The sequence below is a fragment of the Telmatherina bonti genome (genome assembly GCF_933228915.1).
Source record: "Telmatherina bonti genome assembly, chromosome: 5".
In the NCBI taxonomy this organism is placed as follows: Eukaryota; Metazoa; Chordata; class Actinopteri; order Atheriniformes; family Telmatherinidae; genus Telmatherina; species Telmatherina bonti.
In genome coordinates this window covers 29,107,629-29,125,744 of record NC_136623.1, presented here as the reverse complement: position 1 = coordinate 29,125,744, position 18,116 = coordinate 29,107,629, and the positions used below count along the sequence as shown (strand labels likewise).

The 18,116-nt window shown below is 37.8% G+C and overlaps 1 protein-coding gene across 1 annotated transcript in view; it reads left to right on the top strand.

Moving 5' to 3' along the window:
* ulk4 (unc-51 like kinase 4) overlaps positions 1 to 18,116 on the top strand; it is a gene marked incomplete at its 3' end in the record, with an annotated part of 94,517 nt that overhangs the window by 19,407 nt on the left and 56,994 nt on the right. The window contains exons 19-20 of the mRNA XM_079241155.1: positions 273 to 380; positions 3,016 to 3,099. Of these exons, the coding sequence (XP_079097281.1) occupies positions 273 to 380; positions 3,016 to 3,099 (192 nt within the window). The remainder of the gene's footprint in view (positions 1 to 272; positions 381 to 3,015; positions 3,100 to 18,116) is intronic.

Sequence of the window (18,116 nt, the reverse complement as noted above, 5' to 3'; positions counted from 1 at the left end):
CTGCATGGGGTGGCATAGAACCCGCTGTTAGTGGGAAATTTAGTTCCATGGCTTTATATTGCAGATGCACTCAGTTGTTTCATGACTGCTTATGGATGTATCTCTGAAATGATAAATCATAGCAGGTACCTACAGCTGACAACCACTGACTGAACTTTTGTTGTAAATGTTTAGTTTTTATGCCATTACATCTACGGCAAATTTATTATTGTCATGAGAGTTTTTCTTAGTAAAGTCTTCGATCCATCTAAACTGCATCTCTCTCTGTCCAGGCTGTGTCCACACTAACGGATCTGCTGAGAGATAATCTCAGGAATAGTAAACTGAAACAGTTTCTGCTGCCACCGCTTGGGGAGTTCCTCTACCTCATCTCCTCTCAGGTACTACCTGCCTGCCAAAGCCTTTATAAAGCAGTAGACGCTATGAAACATTCGAATTTTGAGTTCATTATCTGAAAAAAATTAAGATGAATATTAAAACGTGTACAAGTGAAAAAAATAACTGCACACGCTTTCCAAAACTCCAACAGCAGGGTTGCAGAGGGCTTAATCAAGAGTAAGAATATATATATATTTTCTTTCTTTTTCTAAAGTTGGTTTTCCCTGTGTTAAGATGGAGCTTTGCTTATTGGTGTGAACTTTGGATTGTGCTGTCATGCTCAAGTTTTCCATAGTTTTTTTTACTATGACTAAATGACAAAAATAATGTTTTATAAACTGTATTTATTAAATGTATTAATCAAACATTCCAATTATAAATCTGCTTTTGTATGAGGAAAACGCAAATTTTCTCAAAATTCAAACTATTTCAGTAACTCAATGATTGCATCAAATATCTCCTTAAGTATTTCATATTGCTTGACTTACTGTTGTCATCGTAATTGGGTTACTGAATTTGGCATTATGCAGTCAGGCTGATGACACTAGAAGAAATGAGACATAATCTCGAACAGTACCTGCCAGGCAAGCTGAGAGGTTGTGCTTTTAATAAGTTCTTCCTAATTATGCACTTATTATATATTATGCACTTATTATAATAAAAACAAAATAGCATAATGTTGCATTTAGATTGCACCCATTACACTATTTCTTGACCGTTGGGATACCTCCCCCAAGGTGTCTAAATTTAACTATAAAAATAGTCCCATTGAAAAGCCTTTCTTCTAACTCTGAAAATAAATCAATTGAAAGCTTAATTAAGTACATAAGTTTAATAAATCTTGTGCAGCATGTATGCCTCATGTAAGACTGATCAAAAGATATTTTCCCATTCACCTCAGTTACCAATCTTGTGTGAAATGAATGAAACTGGGCACTCGATCAACAGGTAATGGAGTTTAATCTAACATGCCAACTAAACTGAATTGAAAGGAAATTGACCTCTTGAAGGAGACCTCCTTCATTATTAACGGTGTTGCCATTGACTTCTGCTTCACCTCCATCTAACCAGGCAAGTCAATTATGCATACGCTTCCTATTTGTACTACTGGTAGATAAACTATTGAAATCAATCAGCTATATGTTCTTGCGATCACTGAGACCAACTATGTGTGAAAATTGTTTACAGTAAGGAGGTGAAACCCTTTCTAATATATAATCCATGTTTGAGCATGATGGGAGCCACTCATGTGTCAAGTGGAAACAGTACACTTAGTCTGACTCATTTACAATTAACCGAGACATTTTCTATCATAGAATAAACTATGTTTTATCTACGGGGCAGCAGAGGGTTCCTCACAGTATGTTAGGACTGTTTAGCTTGAACATTAAGGAAGGCCACTATGTTCTTTTGCTTACAGAGAAATGGGTTCATCTCTTATGTTTTGCTTTTAGGTTTGTCCGAAATGGAAATACAATTTGTCCACAGTAATGACAGAGAAGCTGGTGTTTTTTGCAGTTTAAAACTTAATAGTATGAGATGTTTTTACTTGTTAAACAGGGGTTTTCACAGATCCCTGAAAAGTTTTAAATGTCTTAAATGGACATATCTAAATTAAGGCTTTAATATGAGCTTTAAAATTATGCATTTTAAAAGTCTTAATAATGTCTTCATGATTTTAGTGCAGTATGAGCTTCTATGTCAGGTGGAGCCATTACGCCTGTTTCATGGCAAGAAAAACACAGAGCATTTCAGTAATGTTCAATGCCATTATAAGTTTCCCCTGTTGAAATACTGTTTTACATTTGTCCTCAGTTCTGCAGTAAAACCATTCAATAGCAGCATTTAACCAGGTCCCTCGATGCTCTCTTTATCCTCAAGGTTAGATGTAGCCTAAAGCCAGGCAAAGTAGCATGGGAGCAGAGCATTGTTTCACAAAAAAAAAGATAGGAATGTTGGCTGAAATAATCCAAACTATGCAGACTGTGACATCGGGCATATTAAACCGTAAAAGGTAGTACATGTGGCTGAATGGATCAAGTCTGTGACTGAAGTCTTAATCATTTAAACATTCAAAACTCTGATAACTTGAATACAAGCCTGTGTTAACTTTTTATCTTAATTAAAGAAAAGTCAAAAGTTTAGCCATGTTTTCCCGTCAGGTTTGATGGAAAAACGCAGTCAACAAAACATTTGGTAAACAAAACAAAAAAACAACCTTGCTGTTGTTTACATTGTCTGGCTTTTTTTTTTTTGATCAAAAGTTGAAATATTAATGGATTTTTTGTTTAATAGTAATCAATGTGACCTTTGTCGGTCCAAAGTGAAGAAACATTTAAAGGAAAAGCTGATTAGATGTCGATAATAATGGGATCTTACAGATCTTACAGATGTTATTTAGATGTCTTTGAAAGTGTGCTGCTGTGCTCGCTCGACAACCATTTAATCAAGATGTCTTGACTCTTCGTGCGTCCTCTCTCTCTCCCTAACTTGGCCTTTTCTTGCCCTTTTTCTCACTTCACTCTTTTGCTTCTCATCCACTTTATCTGTCTTCCCCTCATCCAACTCTACTCCTCCACTGCCCCCTCCCCCCTCCTCTCACCCTTCCTCCCTGTCTTTTCTATGCCTCTCTATCAGGAGGAGAAGAGAGGCTCCCCAGAGGGACTATGGTTCGTTCCCGCTGCCGCCTACACTGGCTTAATGAGGAGCCTGCGGGAAGGGGTGAGTGTCTCTGTGTATGTCTGCGTGTGTCTGTTTGTGTCTGTGCCTGTGTAGCTGTGACTAAGTCTCTCACGCTGTGTGTGTGTGTGTGTGTGTGTGTGTGTGTGTGTGTGTGTGTGTGTGTGTGTGTGTGTGTGTGTGTGGCAGGGGATCCCTATGAACGGTAATGATGAGGCAGCTGTGGGGGCCTAAAGCGTTGTTTGCCAGCTGCAAGTCAAGGGCATGCAGAGCAGTCACACAAACGTGCACGCACACTCTTACCTGCATCAAACACAACCCTTTACTGCTCAGCAGCCTGACCTCAGCAGCAATTAGGACCCTCCAGACTCTTACTTACAGGAGATAGAGCAGATACACACGCGGAAATGTAGATCTCTCTCTCTGCTTGCTTTCTTTTTGCTCGTGTCTTTCTCATCGCTAACTCTGTTTAATTCTGTTTGTCATTTTCAGTAGTGTGTCAAAAAAATGTAAATGCTTGTGTTTGGTTTAACAGTAAAATAACCTCACTGAATGCTGCACTAAATGGAAAATCCAGATGTTGTAAGGAATGAATGAGTTGGTTTCAGCTTTAAAACACTCTACTTGAAAAATAAATGCCTGTCAGGTACTTGAGCAAAACAGTAAGGCAAACAAACGCATCTTCATTACTTGGGCAGGGGATGCAAAGTTGTGGTTTTCTGGTCCACTTTGTTTTTTTTAAAAAAAAAACAAACTTACTGGTTTTTGTCCAAGTGGTTTAACTAAGAGAGACTTCCATTCAGAAATGGGAGATGGTACTATTCCTAAACATTTTGGTGTAGACTGGCTCCATGGGAGCCAGACATGGATCAGAGACATTCCCTGCTGTAAGTTTTGTGTTCTGGAGATGGTGGGAGATTGAGTGGAATAATGGGGAAAAATTACATTTGTTACACTTTGAATTATTTGAGAAGTTAGAGACTAAAAGAGAGAGGAAAGGCTTGACCTGAAAGAGAATGGTATGGATGTACCTGCTTTAGTCTCATGGTGGCATTTCATTATTTGGTAATTTTTTAAAACTTTTTTTTTACAAAAATGTGAAAAAAGAAAAACATCTATTGTACCACCTGTGATTTGGACCGGTCCCTGGTCCAGGAACTGTTCCAACAGTGGGAATGCCACCTTCCCACAGTTGCTGTTTGGTCCCCTTTGAACAAATCCTGCCCCCCATCATGGATAATACAGTTCACCTGGAGCAGCGTAAACAGGCCTTTGCATTCTGGTGCAGACAAAAAAATAAATAAAAATTAGTAAAGTAATCCTAGTATGATTGAAAACTGGGGTCTCGGTTCACTTGTGAGCATCTAGTTTGCTCACAGCATGGGTGCCCAAGTCCATTCCTTCGAGATCTGCTATCCTTTTAGATGCTTCTGTTACCCAACACACCTGAATTTCCTCATGTGGATGTCATGTTTTTCGTGGCTGTTTAGTGAGAGGAGGCAAATAAACCGAGCCGGGTCGGGAAAAATCCTTCCTGCATTTTCTCAGCCGTGAAGAAGCTTTTGAAATATAAGAAATGAACAACTTCAGTTTGCCCCGAACATTTGGATTGGTCAGAGATTTTACAGATTTACAGTAAACTGAAGGGTCTAACTATATTTCTTATTGTTCATGATTACAAAATGTATACACTACTATTGGGATGAGGAACCACTTCACCCAGAGTAAAAAACAATAATGTCTCTGAGCTACATTACCTAGCCCAGCTTTAATCCTGGTGTGGTGGAGACGGATTGCATCTAACAGCTGCAGGATAGTGAATCTCGAAGACCGGACTCTGTGCAATGAATGCAAACAGACCCTCTAGTGAACCAAAGAGAGCAAGCGACGTAGAGCGTATCCTAAAAGAACATGTTGGAAAGTTTGTGCCCTCTCCTGCTGCTCATACTGATCACATTCTTATGAAAACTGTTTTCGGTTTGATCAATTAAGTAAAAACAGAGATCCCAAAACTGTTTTAACACATAACCATATGTAAAATGTTCTTCACTTCAGCGTTGACATCAAAGTACATAGGCAGGCTTATTTGTCTAACTTTTGTTTGTATCGCACTTAGAAAGGAAACGACTTCTGTTAGACATTATGAGATATCGTCCTCCCTGTAACTGTGGATGAATATTAGAAGATGTGGTTGGCAGTGAGACTTTGGACACAGATAACTGGAAGAGAGAGACGAGATAGACAGTGTTCAGTCTCTGCTGGGCTGCTGAATGAGAATGAATTCGAATGAAAATGATCTGCTGCTATTAGCTGTCAGCTAGTAGCGGCTGTGTTCATCACACCCAGTACTGTAGTTTGGTGATGGGTGGGGTAGATGATGTGTGTGACAGTAGCACACAGAGTGGTGGAGGTGAGATGAGAGAGAGTTGACTTATTTATTATCATTGACCTGTGAGAACATGCTGAAGGAAACCGACTACTGATAGGAACCACTTGAGACCAGACATTCAGCCTGTCTCATACTGTCTCCATCTCTCACCTGTCTCTTTCCTGCAGCATTTCTTTTCTGGCCTCTCCCTAAATATAATTGTTTTTCTTCTTTTACAGACCTGTCTAAATCTTTTTTGTCTCTTGGACATAACATTTCCCAGACATAATGTTAATTTTATAGACTCACGGTTTTATTTTTATTTTTATTTCATGGGTTTTTAATCAAATATATTTGATATGCTTTTGATCAAATATACCACAGAATTACAGTTCACCATAAGGTCAGCCTCCACAAAAGCAAATGTCCACAGCTCAGCGATCAAATGACAGTTTACAAGCTAGTTGTGTGTACGTTTTCCCACTGTTGCCCTTTAGGAATGTTTTATGCAGCCTGACGAATCTGCAGGGCAATATGTCTGCAGTGAGAGACACGTAGCTACAGTAAATCAGTGCAGCACTGATCTGGCTGGAGAAGCTTGTTTATGTCTGCTTTTTCTCCAAATAAACACTGTTTGTGGCAGAAGTATTTCTTTGTTAAAGACGTGCACTGATAAGGCTACTGTGGAAAAGTGCTCGCCATTAGGACAGTCATGACCTCTCTCAAAATATGTTGTTTAACAACCTGAATTTAACCTGCCGCACTTTTTGGATAATCATACAAGTACATCTCAGAAAATTAGAATATTATGAAAAAGTTCAATGTTTTTGTCACTTATTTTACAATGTGAAACCCATATATTATATAGATTCATTACACATAGAGTGAAACATTTCAACCATTTATTTCTTAAAATTTTGATGATTGTGGCTTCTAGATAATGAAAACCCAAAATGCAGTGTCGCAGAAAATTAGAATATTGGGGAAACTCCAATCTTAGAAAGTCATGGTGTCACACCCTCATCAACTAATTGATTCAAAATACCTGCAAAAGGAGACGCAACTAAGTATTGAGTCCATGGAAATGAACATACCTTTCAGAAAACTGACATTTCTGTTTAAAATATCTTTTTTTTTTTTTTTAAATTGATCTTATATAATATTCTAATTTTCTGAGATGTACCTGTAATCTTGACTAAATTTCCTTCATTAGATTTTTCTTTGGCAGGTCAGAGAGCCACAGCCTGCTCTCTGCTCACCTGTTTGAGACACAAAGGGAAAGAAAGCAGACCTTTGATGGCACTATGTCTTTTAGTTATTGCTAACTCAGTCTGAGTTGGGCTTTTTTGGCATATTAATTCAAATATCACGATTAACTTGCCATATTCATCGTTGATGGTGAACCAAACTATTTATATCACAGTGGATGTATAGCCCTGAATTATGTCCTAATAAATATATTTTGCTTAAAAATAAATAAAGAGCAACTGCTAAGTTTTATCACTTTGCACAATGTTACATCTGTTCAAATTGGAACTTTTACGTCTCATAAAACTTGTGTTGCATGCTTTAATCAATAGTAATGCATCATGTTTTATTTATTTATTTTTTATTCAGATCTGTGATTCTTTATTCAGATAGTGATGATCAGAGCTGCAGCGTTCAGATTTATTGCGTGAATGCAGCCATTTGAAGACTTTTCCATTTCTTTTCAAAGTTAGATTCAAAGGACATTATATGTGTATGAAAATAATTAATGAGTCACGTGAAAAGATGGAGCTTTATGTCGTAATGAATTATTCAATGAGGCTGCTAAACTTTTTTTGATCTGTTTTATGCTCAGGAAGCATTAGCGTCTAATTTGCTAAGTACCGAATCCAGCAATTCATCCAGCCAGCTAAAGCCAAGTTCAAACTGCAAGATTTTTAGTGTTTTTAGATCATTGTATTCATATTACACAGTGCTTCTCTTGAGATGTAGAGGTCTGAAGTCCTCGTGTTGCTAGGCTTATCTGTGGGTTCACACACAAGTTTTTCTCTGCAAGCTTCACCCCCAACTCATCTGACTGATCTTCATCAGGCAGTTCAGCTAACATGGAGACAAGTCTCTTGTCATCAACATTACACCTTACTACAGGTAACTCCTGGTAATTCAGTCGGTTTTGCGCTCCTGTTTTGTTGACGAAAGCAGTTTCTCTACACAGCTCTCTCAGGTGGTCCAGTGTTCTCCGTTATTTATTGGATGTATTTTCCTGTCTGGGTTCCTGCCCGTCCTGTCCTGTCACCTGACTCAGTTTCTTGCCTTTTCATCAGCTAGCTTCTCACTCATCAACTCTTTTTCCTGATAACTGCACGTTTATCAGGAAACTCAGTTCTCATTTCGGTACCAGAACATGTCGGCAAGCCTCAAATTTTGTCTGAAAACTTTACTCTTAGCAGTTGATAACTCCTGATCCAACTGCCAGTTTGCCTCAGATATGGGCCGTTCTTTTGCTGCTTCTGACTTTTGTGTGGAAGGTGAAAATCTGTCTTAAAAATCTGGTAGTGTGTGTACTAAGCTTTGTTGTACCATTTACATGACATGTCTCAGTGGTTCCTTATAGCTTCTTGAGGTTTTCTACTGAGCTTTTTTTTAACACTTTGACTTTAATGAAAGAATACTCAATAGTTTTAAGCTAAAATACAGCTCAAAACTTTGTTAAGTTGGCTGTGTCTCCATGATAGACATTAAAGTTCTCAGCACAACATGAATGTTTCCTTCTTCGTTTCCTTGGGGAAGTTTATAAAAAAAAAACAAAAAAAAAAACAGGTGAGCTAATCTCCCACCACCAGACAGATGGTGCACATTAGAAAATTGTTGCGTTAGCAACCTATACAAAATTGTTTTGCTTAAGATTAACTCCTATTTAATATAATAAATAGAGCTGGAGGAGAAGAAGCAGGTGGAGTTTTCTATTCTTTCCTCTGGTTCAGTAAGAACTTCATACCCATTAGGAAACACACACAGCTGAACAATCAGCCCGTCATTGTTGTCACTGACAATCAGCCATCATTGTTTTTATGTCTGAGGCGTTTTATCAATCAGTTTGTCTTTATTTATAAAGCACTTTACATATGTATGAATGATAAGTGCTTTACAATAAAACCATAATGAACAAACAGAATAAGGAAAATCATTTTTATGCTTCAGATCCCCGGATCACGAACCCACAAATATATGCACACATAGACACACATCACTGCTAAAAGTGGACGTGTTATGTTCAGGTTTCATCTCTTGATGCTTGTAAACTAATTTGCTAGTTAGCAAGCTCCACACTCCATCCCCCATGCATCTGTCCTGTCTAACCTGAAACAACGTGCATGTGTGCAGGCAGGTTTAGTGGATGGTCTGCTGTTACTGAGGAGCCAAACTACTGACTAAATCACTTGTAGACGGCTTAAAATGTTGCTGTGACAGTTTGTAGTCGCTGTTCACGATGTGGCCATTTTATATACCGTACGTAAAACTTCTCAGGATACATCGAGAATATGTCAGATATATCACCCAGCCCTCATTCTGAAGTTGAAGAACATCTTTTAAATATTACAGGGCATATTCACAGGACGTCTATTATAGTATAACGTTGTTGGCAAACTGCAGATGTCTGTCATCTCCTGTAGAATATTCTAACCTCGCAGATCATTCAGGTGTTCACTGAGGCATGAGTTTTGTTCATGAGGAAATTTTACATGAAAACTTCAACAATGACCTTTATATATTGTATGCAATGCAGTAGTACAGAAACCAGTAATCACTCAATAGATTTCCTGAGCTCCACTCCTCATAAAATACACCTGCAGGTCAAGAGTACGCGCATAATTATTATATGCAATGGTACCTAGGTGTATTAGTGTGGTTAGGAGGTAAATGCTGCCTATAATGTTGTACTGTGACCTTATTGCCTCACAGTAAGAAAGTTCAGGTTTTGAAACTTCTAATAACCAGAGGATTTGGGGGGTATTTCTATGATTAGTTTGCCTTTTCTTCTACATTCTTTCTTTCTGTGTTCTAGGAGGATTTGTAGGTATAGTGGTGAAAACTAGCAGCAGGTATGAATGGAAATGATTGAGACTAAACTGATGCCTGCTAGTAGGCTGTCGTAGAGTTAACGGATAGATGTATTTATTGTCTAACTGAAGTAGAGATTAGCTGTCAAACTAAATCTTGTGCAGAACTGAAAATCAGGCAGCAGAACAAAGACTGAGTGGGACAAAAAGATAAAAAGAAAAAACATGTTTTACAGTAGCAGTATGAATGAAGAAGTAGGGAAACCAGTGCAGTCATACTAAATCATTTGTAAATACTGTAGTCTGCATTTCATTTATCAGTTGTTGCATGTAAATACAGTCATAGCAAGTTCTCCACATACAAACGCAGTCTGGTTGCTTTGCTTTTCGAGTGAAATATGTAAAACTTAATTAAATATTACCTCAAGCTAGAAGAATACATAATTCATGGGGATTGATTGCTACCCCGAAATGGACTTAGTTATTTGGAAAACTTATGAATTAATTTACCATCTCTATTATTTTTGACAAAAGGGACAATTAGCTATATGTTTTTCAGTGACTCAGTATTATTGACACAGTGATATATTGCTAAATTAGATTTGGAAATGAGATATTGATTGAAAAAAAAAAAAGTATAGAAAATGAATATGTAAGAAAATATATAGAACAATGGATGCCTTCCCTTAGAGACTGTATGGAGGCTATTAGAGGTCTTTTTTTTTTTTTTTTTACCTTTAAAAGGTGCTATTATGGTATTTGCAGTTTTCTGAGCTTTCTACAGTGTTACAGTGTTGAATCCTCATCAGACATGTGAACGACACTGTTTTTTATCACCTAAATGCATGTTTGAGTTTGAGTTTGAGTTCCAGCACTCTCTCCGTTTGGTTTCCATGGGGACGAAAAACGCGTCGTTATAGAGAGTTTTTTTCTACTTGGAAATCCTTGTGACGTCCCGGGGGATAAGGTTCGGTGATTGGTTACCTTCTACTGGTTAACAAGAGCATGTACAAATACATCAGGCGGGTGGAAAACGTCGGATAAAGTTATTTCCAACGATGGCTGGTGAGTTTACCAAAGAGAGACATCCTGCTGCATTCGTTGCTGTGGGTTGCTGTTTTCCACTTCGTTTTCAGGGTCTGATTCAGGTTCCAACATGTAGGGCTGTATGCTATGTGTTGACATTGTATTTTTTTTTTTTTCTTTATTGAGTTCATATTAGCCTAATCCTTCTGCTTATGAGATGTTACCATGACGGTGAAAGCAGTTGCGGTGCGCGCTCCCGATGTAGTGCAGTGGCGGGAGGCGGAGCTTAATGCGGAAGAGTCTCAATCCACTCGTTTTGCCCACAGGCTGATCTGACAGCCTAAGGAGGGGGTCAGTCTGAAGTAAATAAAGCCATTTGTGACAATAACTCGATCCATCCCAGCCCTTCTGGTCTCAGACATAAAAATAAATTAGCCTGAAATGCACATAATTGTTCCACTTTAAATAGGGCTTCAAATAACAACTATTTGCGAAGACATACTGTAGTAATTATGATTTTACACGTAGCGACTGGTCCACTTGTGGACATATTTGTGCACGCCAGTCCTTGCTGTGGAGTAAACTGTTAGGATTTTCCCCACAAACTGAGCCACCTTCTTCAGCTACGGATGTGATTGTCTTGTAAGGGAAATTGGAAAAAAGCTAGTTCAAAGCTAGGTTAGGCTGTTAGTCTTTGAGGGAGTTTTTATATGGAGTAATATATTAATATGAAGCGAATCATTTTTTGAAGTGATTGTAGTTAATTATGACATCCCTCATCTGTCATATTACAATTCTTCTTAGCTCCGGAATGATAATGTGCAGAGGTGTATAAAAAAGAAGTAGAAAGTAGAAGTCCTGTCCAGCAGCTCTTTCCAACCGGTCACTAAACCAGGTGAATTTAACTATTTCAGCTCTGCTGAAGGTAGATGAGTCTGTTAGTGAAAACACCTGTTCTGAACGCATCGGTAGATCCAAAAACATGGCAGGACTTCCACTTTATTTTTTACTTCTAATTCTACTGTATACACCTCTGACAATGTGCTGTACATTTTAGCAGAGGTGAAGTCCAGCAACCTGCTCAGTACATGTTTTATTCTATTTAAAACTTTTGTGTTTGTTTGTTGTTTTTAGGTAAGTCCAATGAGGAAAAAAACCCATCTTTGCATACAGAAGTGTTTGTGGGAAACATTACAACCTAAGACAAGCGATTTAGTTCCTCCACCATTTTCTATGTATTCAATAAAACTTTTCCCTTTCTGTCAGTATAATATATAACCCCTCTTCCCTCACTCACCCTCCCTGTTCTTCTGGGTAAGGTGTGTTGCTGTTGGAGCCACTTCTCCAATGACTTACACGTACTACCGTTGCCATCACCTTCCAGACTTTCTCCAATTCTTGCTTAAAACAGATTTTAGATTAACAATAGCTATTTCACTAGAAAAGCACTCTGAGCGTGCAAACCTCCGCCAAGGGCCACAGTTCTGAAAAATTCCTAGATATAAACTGGGATCCAGATCACCACCAAAATTAAAGTTTAAAATTAGGGTTCTTTCTTTTCACAATTCCAATAACTCCTGAAAATCTCACGAAAATCTGTCCATTACTTCTTGAGTTATCTTGAACACACACAAACAGGCAAACAAACAGATAGATGCTGGTAAAAACATAACATCATTGGCGTAGGTAATTAATGGTAGCAGTAATAATAAATACATTGAAATAATTCATATTTAACTATCATGTCGGCCATTTTCTAGCAACAGAAAGCAAAACATCTTATAGAATACAAAACGTATGCGAAAGAAACTAAATCACTGTACGTCATAATGCTGTTCTTATTTTATTGTTGTTGTTGTTGTTGGGCTCTTCCACAACAAAAACAAATGTAAACTAACACACACAAAAAACAAATAATAAATATAAAAAATATATAAGCCACAGTTTAAAATGTATTTCCACAGAATGAACAACACTGCACGACACATGATTTGTTATTTACCAGCCATGGCTGAGCAACATTTTTACACCATCCTCTGTCTGACTTGACATAGAATTAACTGGTTTTTCTTTAATCTTTTGTGGTGTCTACTGTGTTCTGTGATCCATTAGATGTGCAGTTGTTACTGGAAAAGAAAATTCTCTACTATGCTTTAAATTCAAATCCACTGCCCCATAGTGTTAATTGCATGACAGCGTTGAGACACAGTGCCAAGACCCTGTCAAATATGCTCCAGGCAGTGTGTTTTTGATGCGTTTTCTGACCCTCTGAATCACACCAGCCCCTTCTGCTGCTGTTGAGAGTTTTCCTGATTTACAAGTAAAGCATTGCAGAGAAGGATACAGATTGTTGTGCTTGAGGAGGGGTTTGACTAGGAAGGAAGTGGGGGGGGGGGGGCACAGAGCCAAAGGGAGCATGGTGGTTTTACCAATGGAGAGAGGATTCAGAGGGAAGGCACAGAGTGACAGAGAGGAAGGAAAAAAAGCTGGATCAGTGTAGTTGGCGAGAGGGGGAGGAGATGGCAGGCAGATAGAGTGAGGGAGGGAGAGAGAGGGAGAGAGTTGTACTTGGAGAGGGGGAGTGGATGGCATGGAGTGAAAGGCAGGTTTCCAGGCCAGACTTGAGCTGCAGGAAATTATTTATGAGCCTGAACAATATGATGCTTCAGCTGCCTATGATGAATAATCTGTGTGTACGTGCATGCATGTGTGTGTGTATGTGTGTGCGCCTCCAGCAGAAATGGTGTGTGAACAGTATTGCAGTGATAGAAGCCAGAGGGCACTAGGCAGAAATTCCCCTTACACACACGCGGACACTCGCACAGATACACACATGGCTTTTAATGATTTATTACTATCTTTCACAAAGGAGAAGAGAACAGAGCGAGGGGGGCTCTTAAAAGACAGTCCTGGGCCTTACCCTTATGTCTCTAACATGGGATGGCCACTGCAGGTTCATGTACAATCAAAAAGCATGCACACAGTCTGGAAGAAGTCATTCTCTGATATGCTGTATACAGAAGCAGCAGGAATACCCCTGCCTGTATCACCTAAAAATCCGAAATTATGTGACCTGTTATTGTCAGCGCTACTCAGAAATGTTCCTGTTCTTATTGTAAATGAAATATAGATTGAGACTTGATTTCTACATTGTCAAATACACAAGCGGTTTAGTAGGAGGTGCAACAAGTAGCTGTGCATTTTCAGTGCTGACGGTGAATTTTTATTTTTCTGTCTCACTATGTAACTTTTAAACATTAAGCTCAGTATTCCTGATGCATGCGGCAGCAAGCAGATATCGACACACTTGTTGTTTAAAACATGCACAGTGGCTGATTCAGAGAAGAAACATGAGGGGACATTATCAGTCAAAGTAGGATGACTTTTATTGTGACATTACAGGTAGGGTGTTGGTGAGAAAATCAGTTCTGTAGTGTTTCTGCACTGTATTTGCCCACTTGCACAGTTCAAAGCAAAAGTTTTCAGCCTGTTTTCCACCTATGTGGAGTCTGTCGCATGATCTCAGTATATATGCGCCTGTTCTCAAGCTGCAACAACATTAATCAGAAGGAATCACCAGGGAAGAGACTCCATAAAGACCTAGGAGGTCTTGAAAGAGGTCAGGGACAAAGTTGTTGCGAAGTATAAAACAGAGTTGGGCTATAAAAAAAAAACTCCCACAAATGTTGAAAATCCCATGGAGCGCCATTAAATGCATCATCACAAAATGGAAAGAATATGGTCAACCTGCTTTTAGACGGACATTCACCAACTGTCACTAACTGGGGAAAAGAATTGTAAAACCGCCTCTAAATGTCCATAAGGGAGGTTAATACTTGTGCAAGCTAATATATATCCACACATATAGAAGAGATGGGCTGCCATTCCTTTGAGATTCCAATGCTTTTCCTGTCTCTCACCCCCAACATGTTTCGTTTTATTCAAGTCAGCCTTTCTAAGTGAATAAAAAATACTTTATGAAACTGAGATGGGCAACTTGTACTTATGTGTTTGTTCATGTTGTACTTTTATTTGTTTGATTTTTGGAAACTAAATTAATTTTGGCCATGTTTTTTAATGGCTATCATGTTGGAATATGTGTGATTTGCAAAGCATTGGAAACTTGTTAGATGTTATTTCAGTACAGTTTATCTTCATCATCTTTCGATGCTGCTATAGAATTTATCTCCTCAACTTTTGCACTTAAACAGCTTCATATCAAAAGATCTCTGTGCTTCATTGTTGGGACTGTACATTCATTCTCTAGTCCAGACAGGCTGAACTACATCTGAGCAGAACATTTATCTTGGCCTCATCTAACAAAACTGTGCTCAAAGATTTCTTCAGACGTCTTCATTTTTATCCACCTGTTTTCCAAGGCAAATTATTTTCCTCTTTGTGGCATTATTTATGAATAATGACTAAATAATGAATAATTCTGAAGCTGAATTTTGTTTGCTCAGGAACTTTATATAAGCTATTTCATTTTGGTAATGATTCATAATAATTCATTAATTCAAGTCATTTCTTCTGACAACAATACTCCATGTAGGGCAAAAAAAAACAAACAAAAAAAAAAAACAGATGTGTAAATAGAAACTGTCCAAAGCTTCACAACTCAGAAACAAGTTGTTCAAAAGTTAATAAACCTTTTAATGCAGTTAGTAAAAAATCACAGGTGTGCTCAATTTTATGTTGATGATGTGACTTTATCAAGAGCGTTAAGGATCAGATGTGCTTGTAGGAAATACTGAGATGTTTGTTTTCATCATTGGCTTGTTTTGAATACTTCAAGTTACTTATAATCTAAGTCAACATCACTGACAAAATGTACACTAGTGGTGCTTGGAAATTATTTTAAATAATTTTACTGTGTTCTCTCATCCTGTATACCTGGTTCTCCATCCAGCTATAATCTCTTTTATATGGTGTATATACTGAGTTTGAACCTTATTTTCTTTTGCCAATTTTTTTTTTTTGTGTTTGTGTAATATTATGTCTGTGTTTTTGCCAGTTTGTCCATGTTTATGCCTACCTCACCTTTGTTAGCTTTTTATCCAGCGTATCCAAGTGTGACTGAAGGTAATGTTAGATGTGTGATGTGCGACTTTTGGTCTGGAGAAGGCGTCTGTGTCTCTGTCATGGGGGGTCATTGAAAACCAGGTGCTCCAGCTTCTAAAGGCCTGTAATTACCGAGGGAAACCACATCAGACATGTGACCTGTGCAAGCACAGACACCCAAAGTGGGTTTTTTTTTTTTTGTAATGTGTATGGCTTTGAGAACAGGTGCAAACATGTCTGGATATAAAAGTAACCCACTGATCAACACTTGAAGAGACGGTCTGCTTGTGCCATATTATCTTGCCTTTTAAGTCTTGAGTTGAAAAGAACTTTTAGCTCGCAGTTCAAAGTGCATAAATCTCATTTGTCAGACCTGAGCCTTAGACTGTAATGGATTTTTAATTTGCTCAGTTGCGAGGAAGGCACTTAATCTTGTAAAAACATGACGATGAAGAAAATGAAAATCTTGTTTAAAGTAGATATGAGAAAAAGAAGTGAGAAATAGTTTGCTTATCATGAATAATTGTCTAATTTAAACCAAGAAAACTGGACAGAAAACTTAAAAAATAAAAAAAAACATTCTTTATGTTGAAGCCTCTGTTGCTCATGCCGACTATCAATCATTGTTTTCCTGCTGCCCCCGCCCTGTATGTTCATATAGGAATTAAGAAAATATTGGTTCATAATATTTTCTGTCTTGTATCTGAATTTCATAAATCAATACATATCAAGTGCACACTTCATGTCTATAAACACACACACACACACACACACACACACACACACACACACACACACACACACACACACTAATGCATTATTCTAAATAGAAATGATGAATATTACCAAACTACTTTGATTAGTTTAGATTAAATTATAAAATCCAAATGACTTCACCACATTATACTTCTCACAATGCAAAAAACACTGCAGTCTATCCAGGTGGTTGTATGGATTATGATGATAATGAATTAACACATTCTACTTTTTTCCCGTTTTATTCATTTTATTGAGTTAATCTTTTAATTATACAAACAAAGAGATGATGTGAAGCACAACCAGTATTCCCGAGGGAAAGCAGAACATCTCCTTTTTTACGAGATGTTCTTCCTCATGTTTATGGGCACATTTATCAAGCTTAGTCCATTTGTGACAGCTTTATTTTCACTTTGTGTCCACTGAAGGTACCTAATTGACTCTTTTAGTTGTTAAATGGATTGGTCAGACAATGTAATAATGGTAATGGTGCTCTTGTTTGGATAAACTTCTCTACCATGCTAATGAGCATTATAAAAAATTACCCGTAAGATGGCTCAATGAAATTAGTTGTAGCAGTTGTTGTTTTTAAGTAAACCCATTCAACATACTTGCTTATAGAGGAAAAAAAAAGAAATAAAAAAACAAAAACCAAACTGTAGCTTTAAGGCATTGTGACTTTTTTCATGGAAGACCATTATCCTTTGAAGTATTTTTTAAAATCTTTTGTAGTTTTTTTTCCCCCAAATTTTTTGCAAAAACTGGCAAAAAATGTATCTGTTCAGTAATGTTCTTAGAAAACTTCCATATTATTATTTTAGTAATGTAGACAACAGGCCAATCTGGCAACAGAGACACAAAATAGCTTCCATCACGACACTGTAGGACTAGAAGATGCACCACCCCAGACAATGTTACAGACTCGCTGCCTGGGGTCATTGTTGATGAAAATCTAATGCTATTTTAGAGAAATTTGGCCATCCCTTCTTTACATGCACAGCTTTAAATCAAACTGTATTCCCGCTGTAATTCTTCATCACCAGCACAGGATTTGCTGATGAATCTATGGAAAGCAGATAGAGGAGCTCCTGAATGAATCATAGAATGAGATGAGACACTTCACCTAACTTGCTTCCAGTGTCGGCATCAGTAGCATATGAATGTGTATGATTGTTCGGCGGTGGTCGGAGAGCCCGTTGGCATGTATTTGCTGTCATGTTTTTGTCAGTCTGCCTTAGGGATGCTGTGGCTACACATGTAGCTTACCACTGCCAAGTTTGAATGAGGAGTGAATCAATAATGGATTCACTGCAATGCACTTTGGGTGTCTTGAAAATTGCCTGATACATCTCATCTGTTATTATTCTTATCATTATTAATAGAAAAAACAAGCAAAAGCTTTCATCTCAGACAGTATGGTCAGTTTAGTTTCATTTTATTTATTTATTTTGTTTGGTGAGCTTAAAAAAAAAAATGTAACCTACTATGACTTTTAGCAAACTCTTGCAAAGTGGTTGCAACTTTCAAAGTGATGCGGAATTTATTTTCTTCAGTCATGCTAACTGTGATTTGCACAGATAAATATAAGGGCAGGGGAATGAGCATGTGCTGTCAAAAAACTTTCTCTTGTTTACTTTTCCCCCTTTTGTTTCATTTACAAACCTTAATAATGAGATCTCTTATTTTACTTGGAAGCTATGCAGGATACAGCTTCCATGGAACAAGTTAGGATTATATTGGGTGAATTGAGATATCAAAGCACTGGTTAGAGAATATTGAACATCTGAGTTATAAAGCCA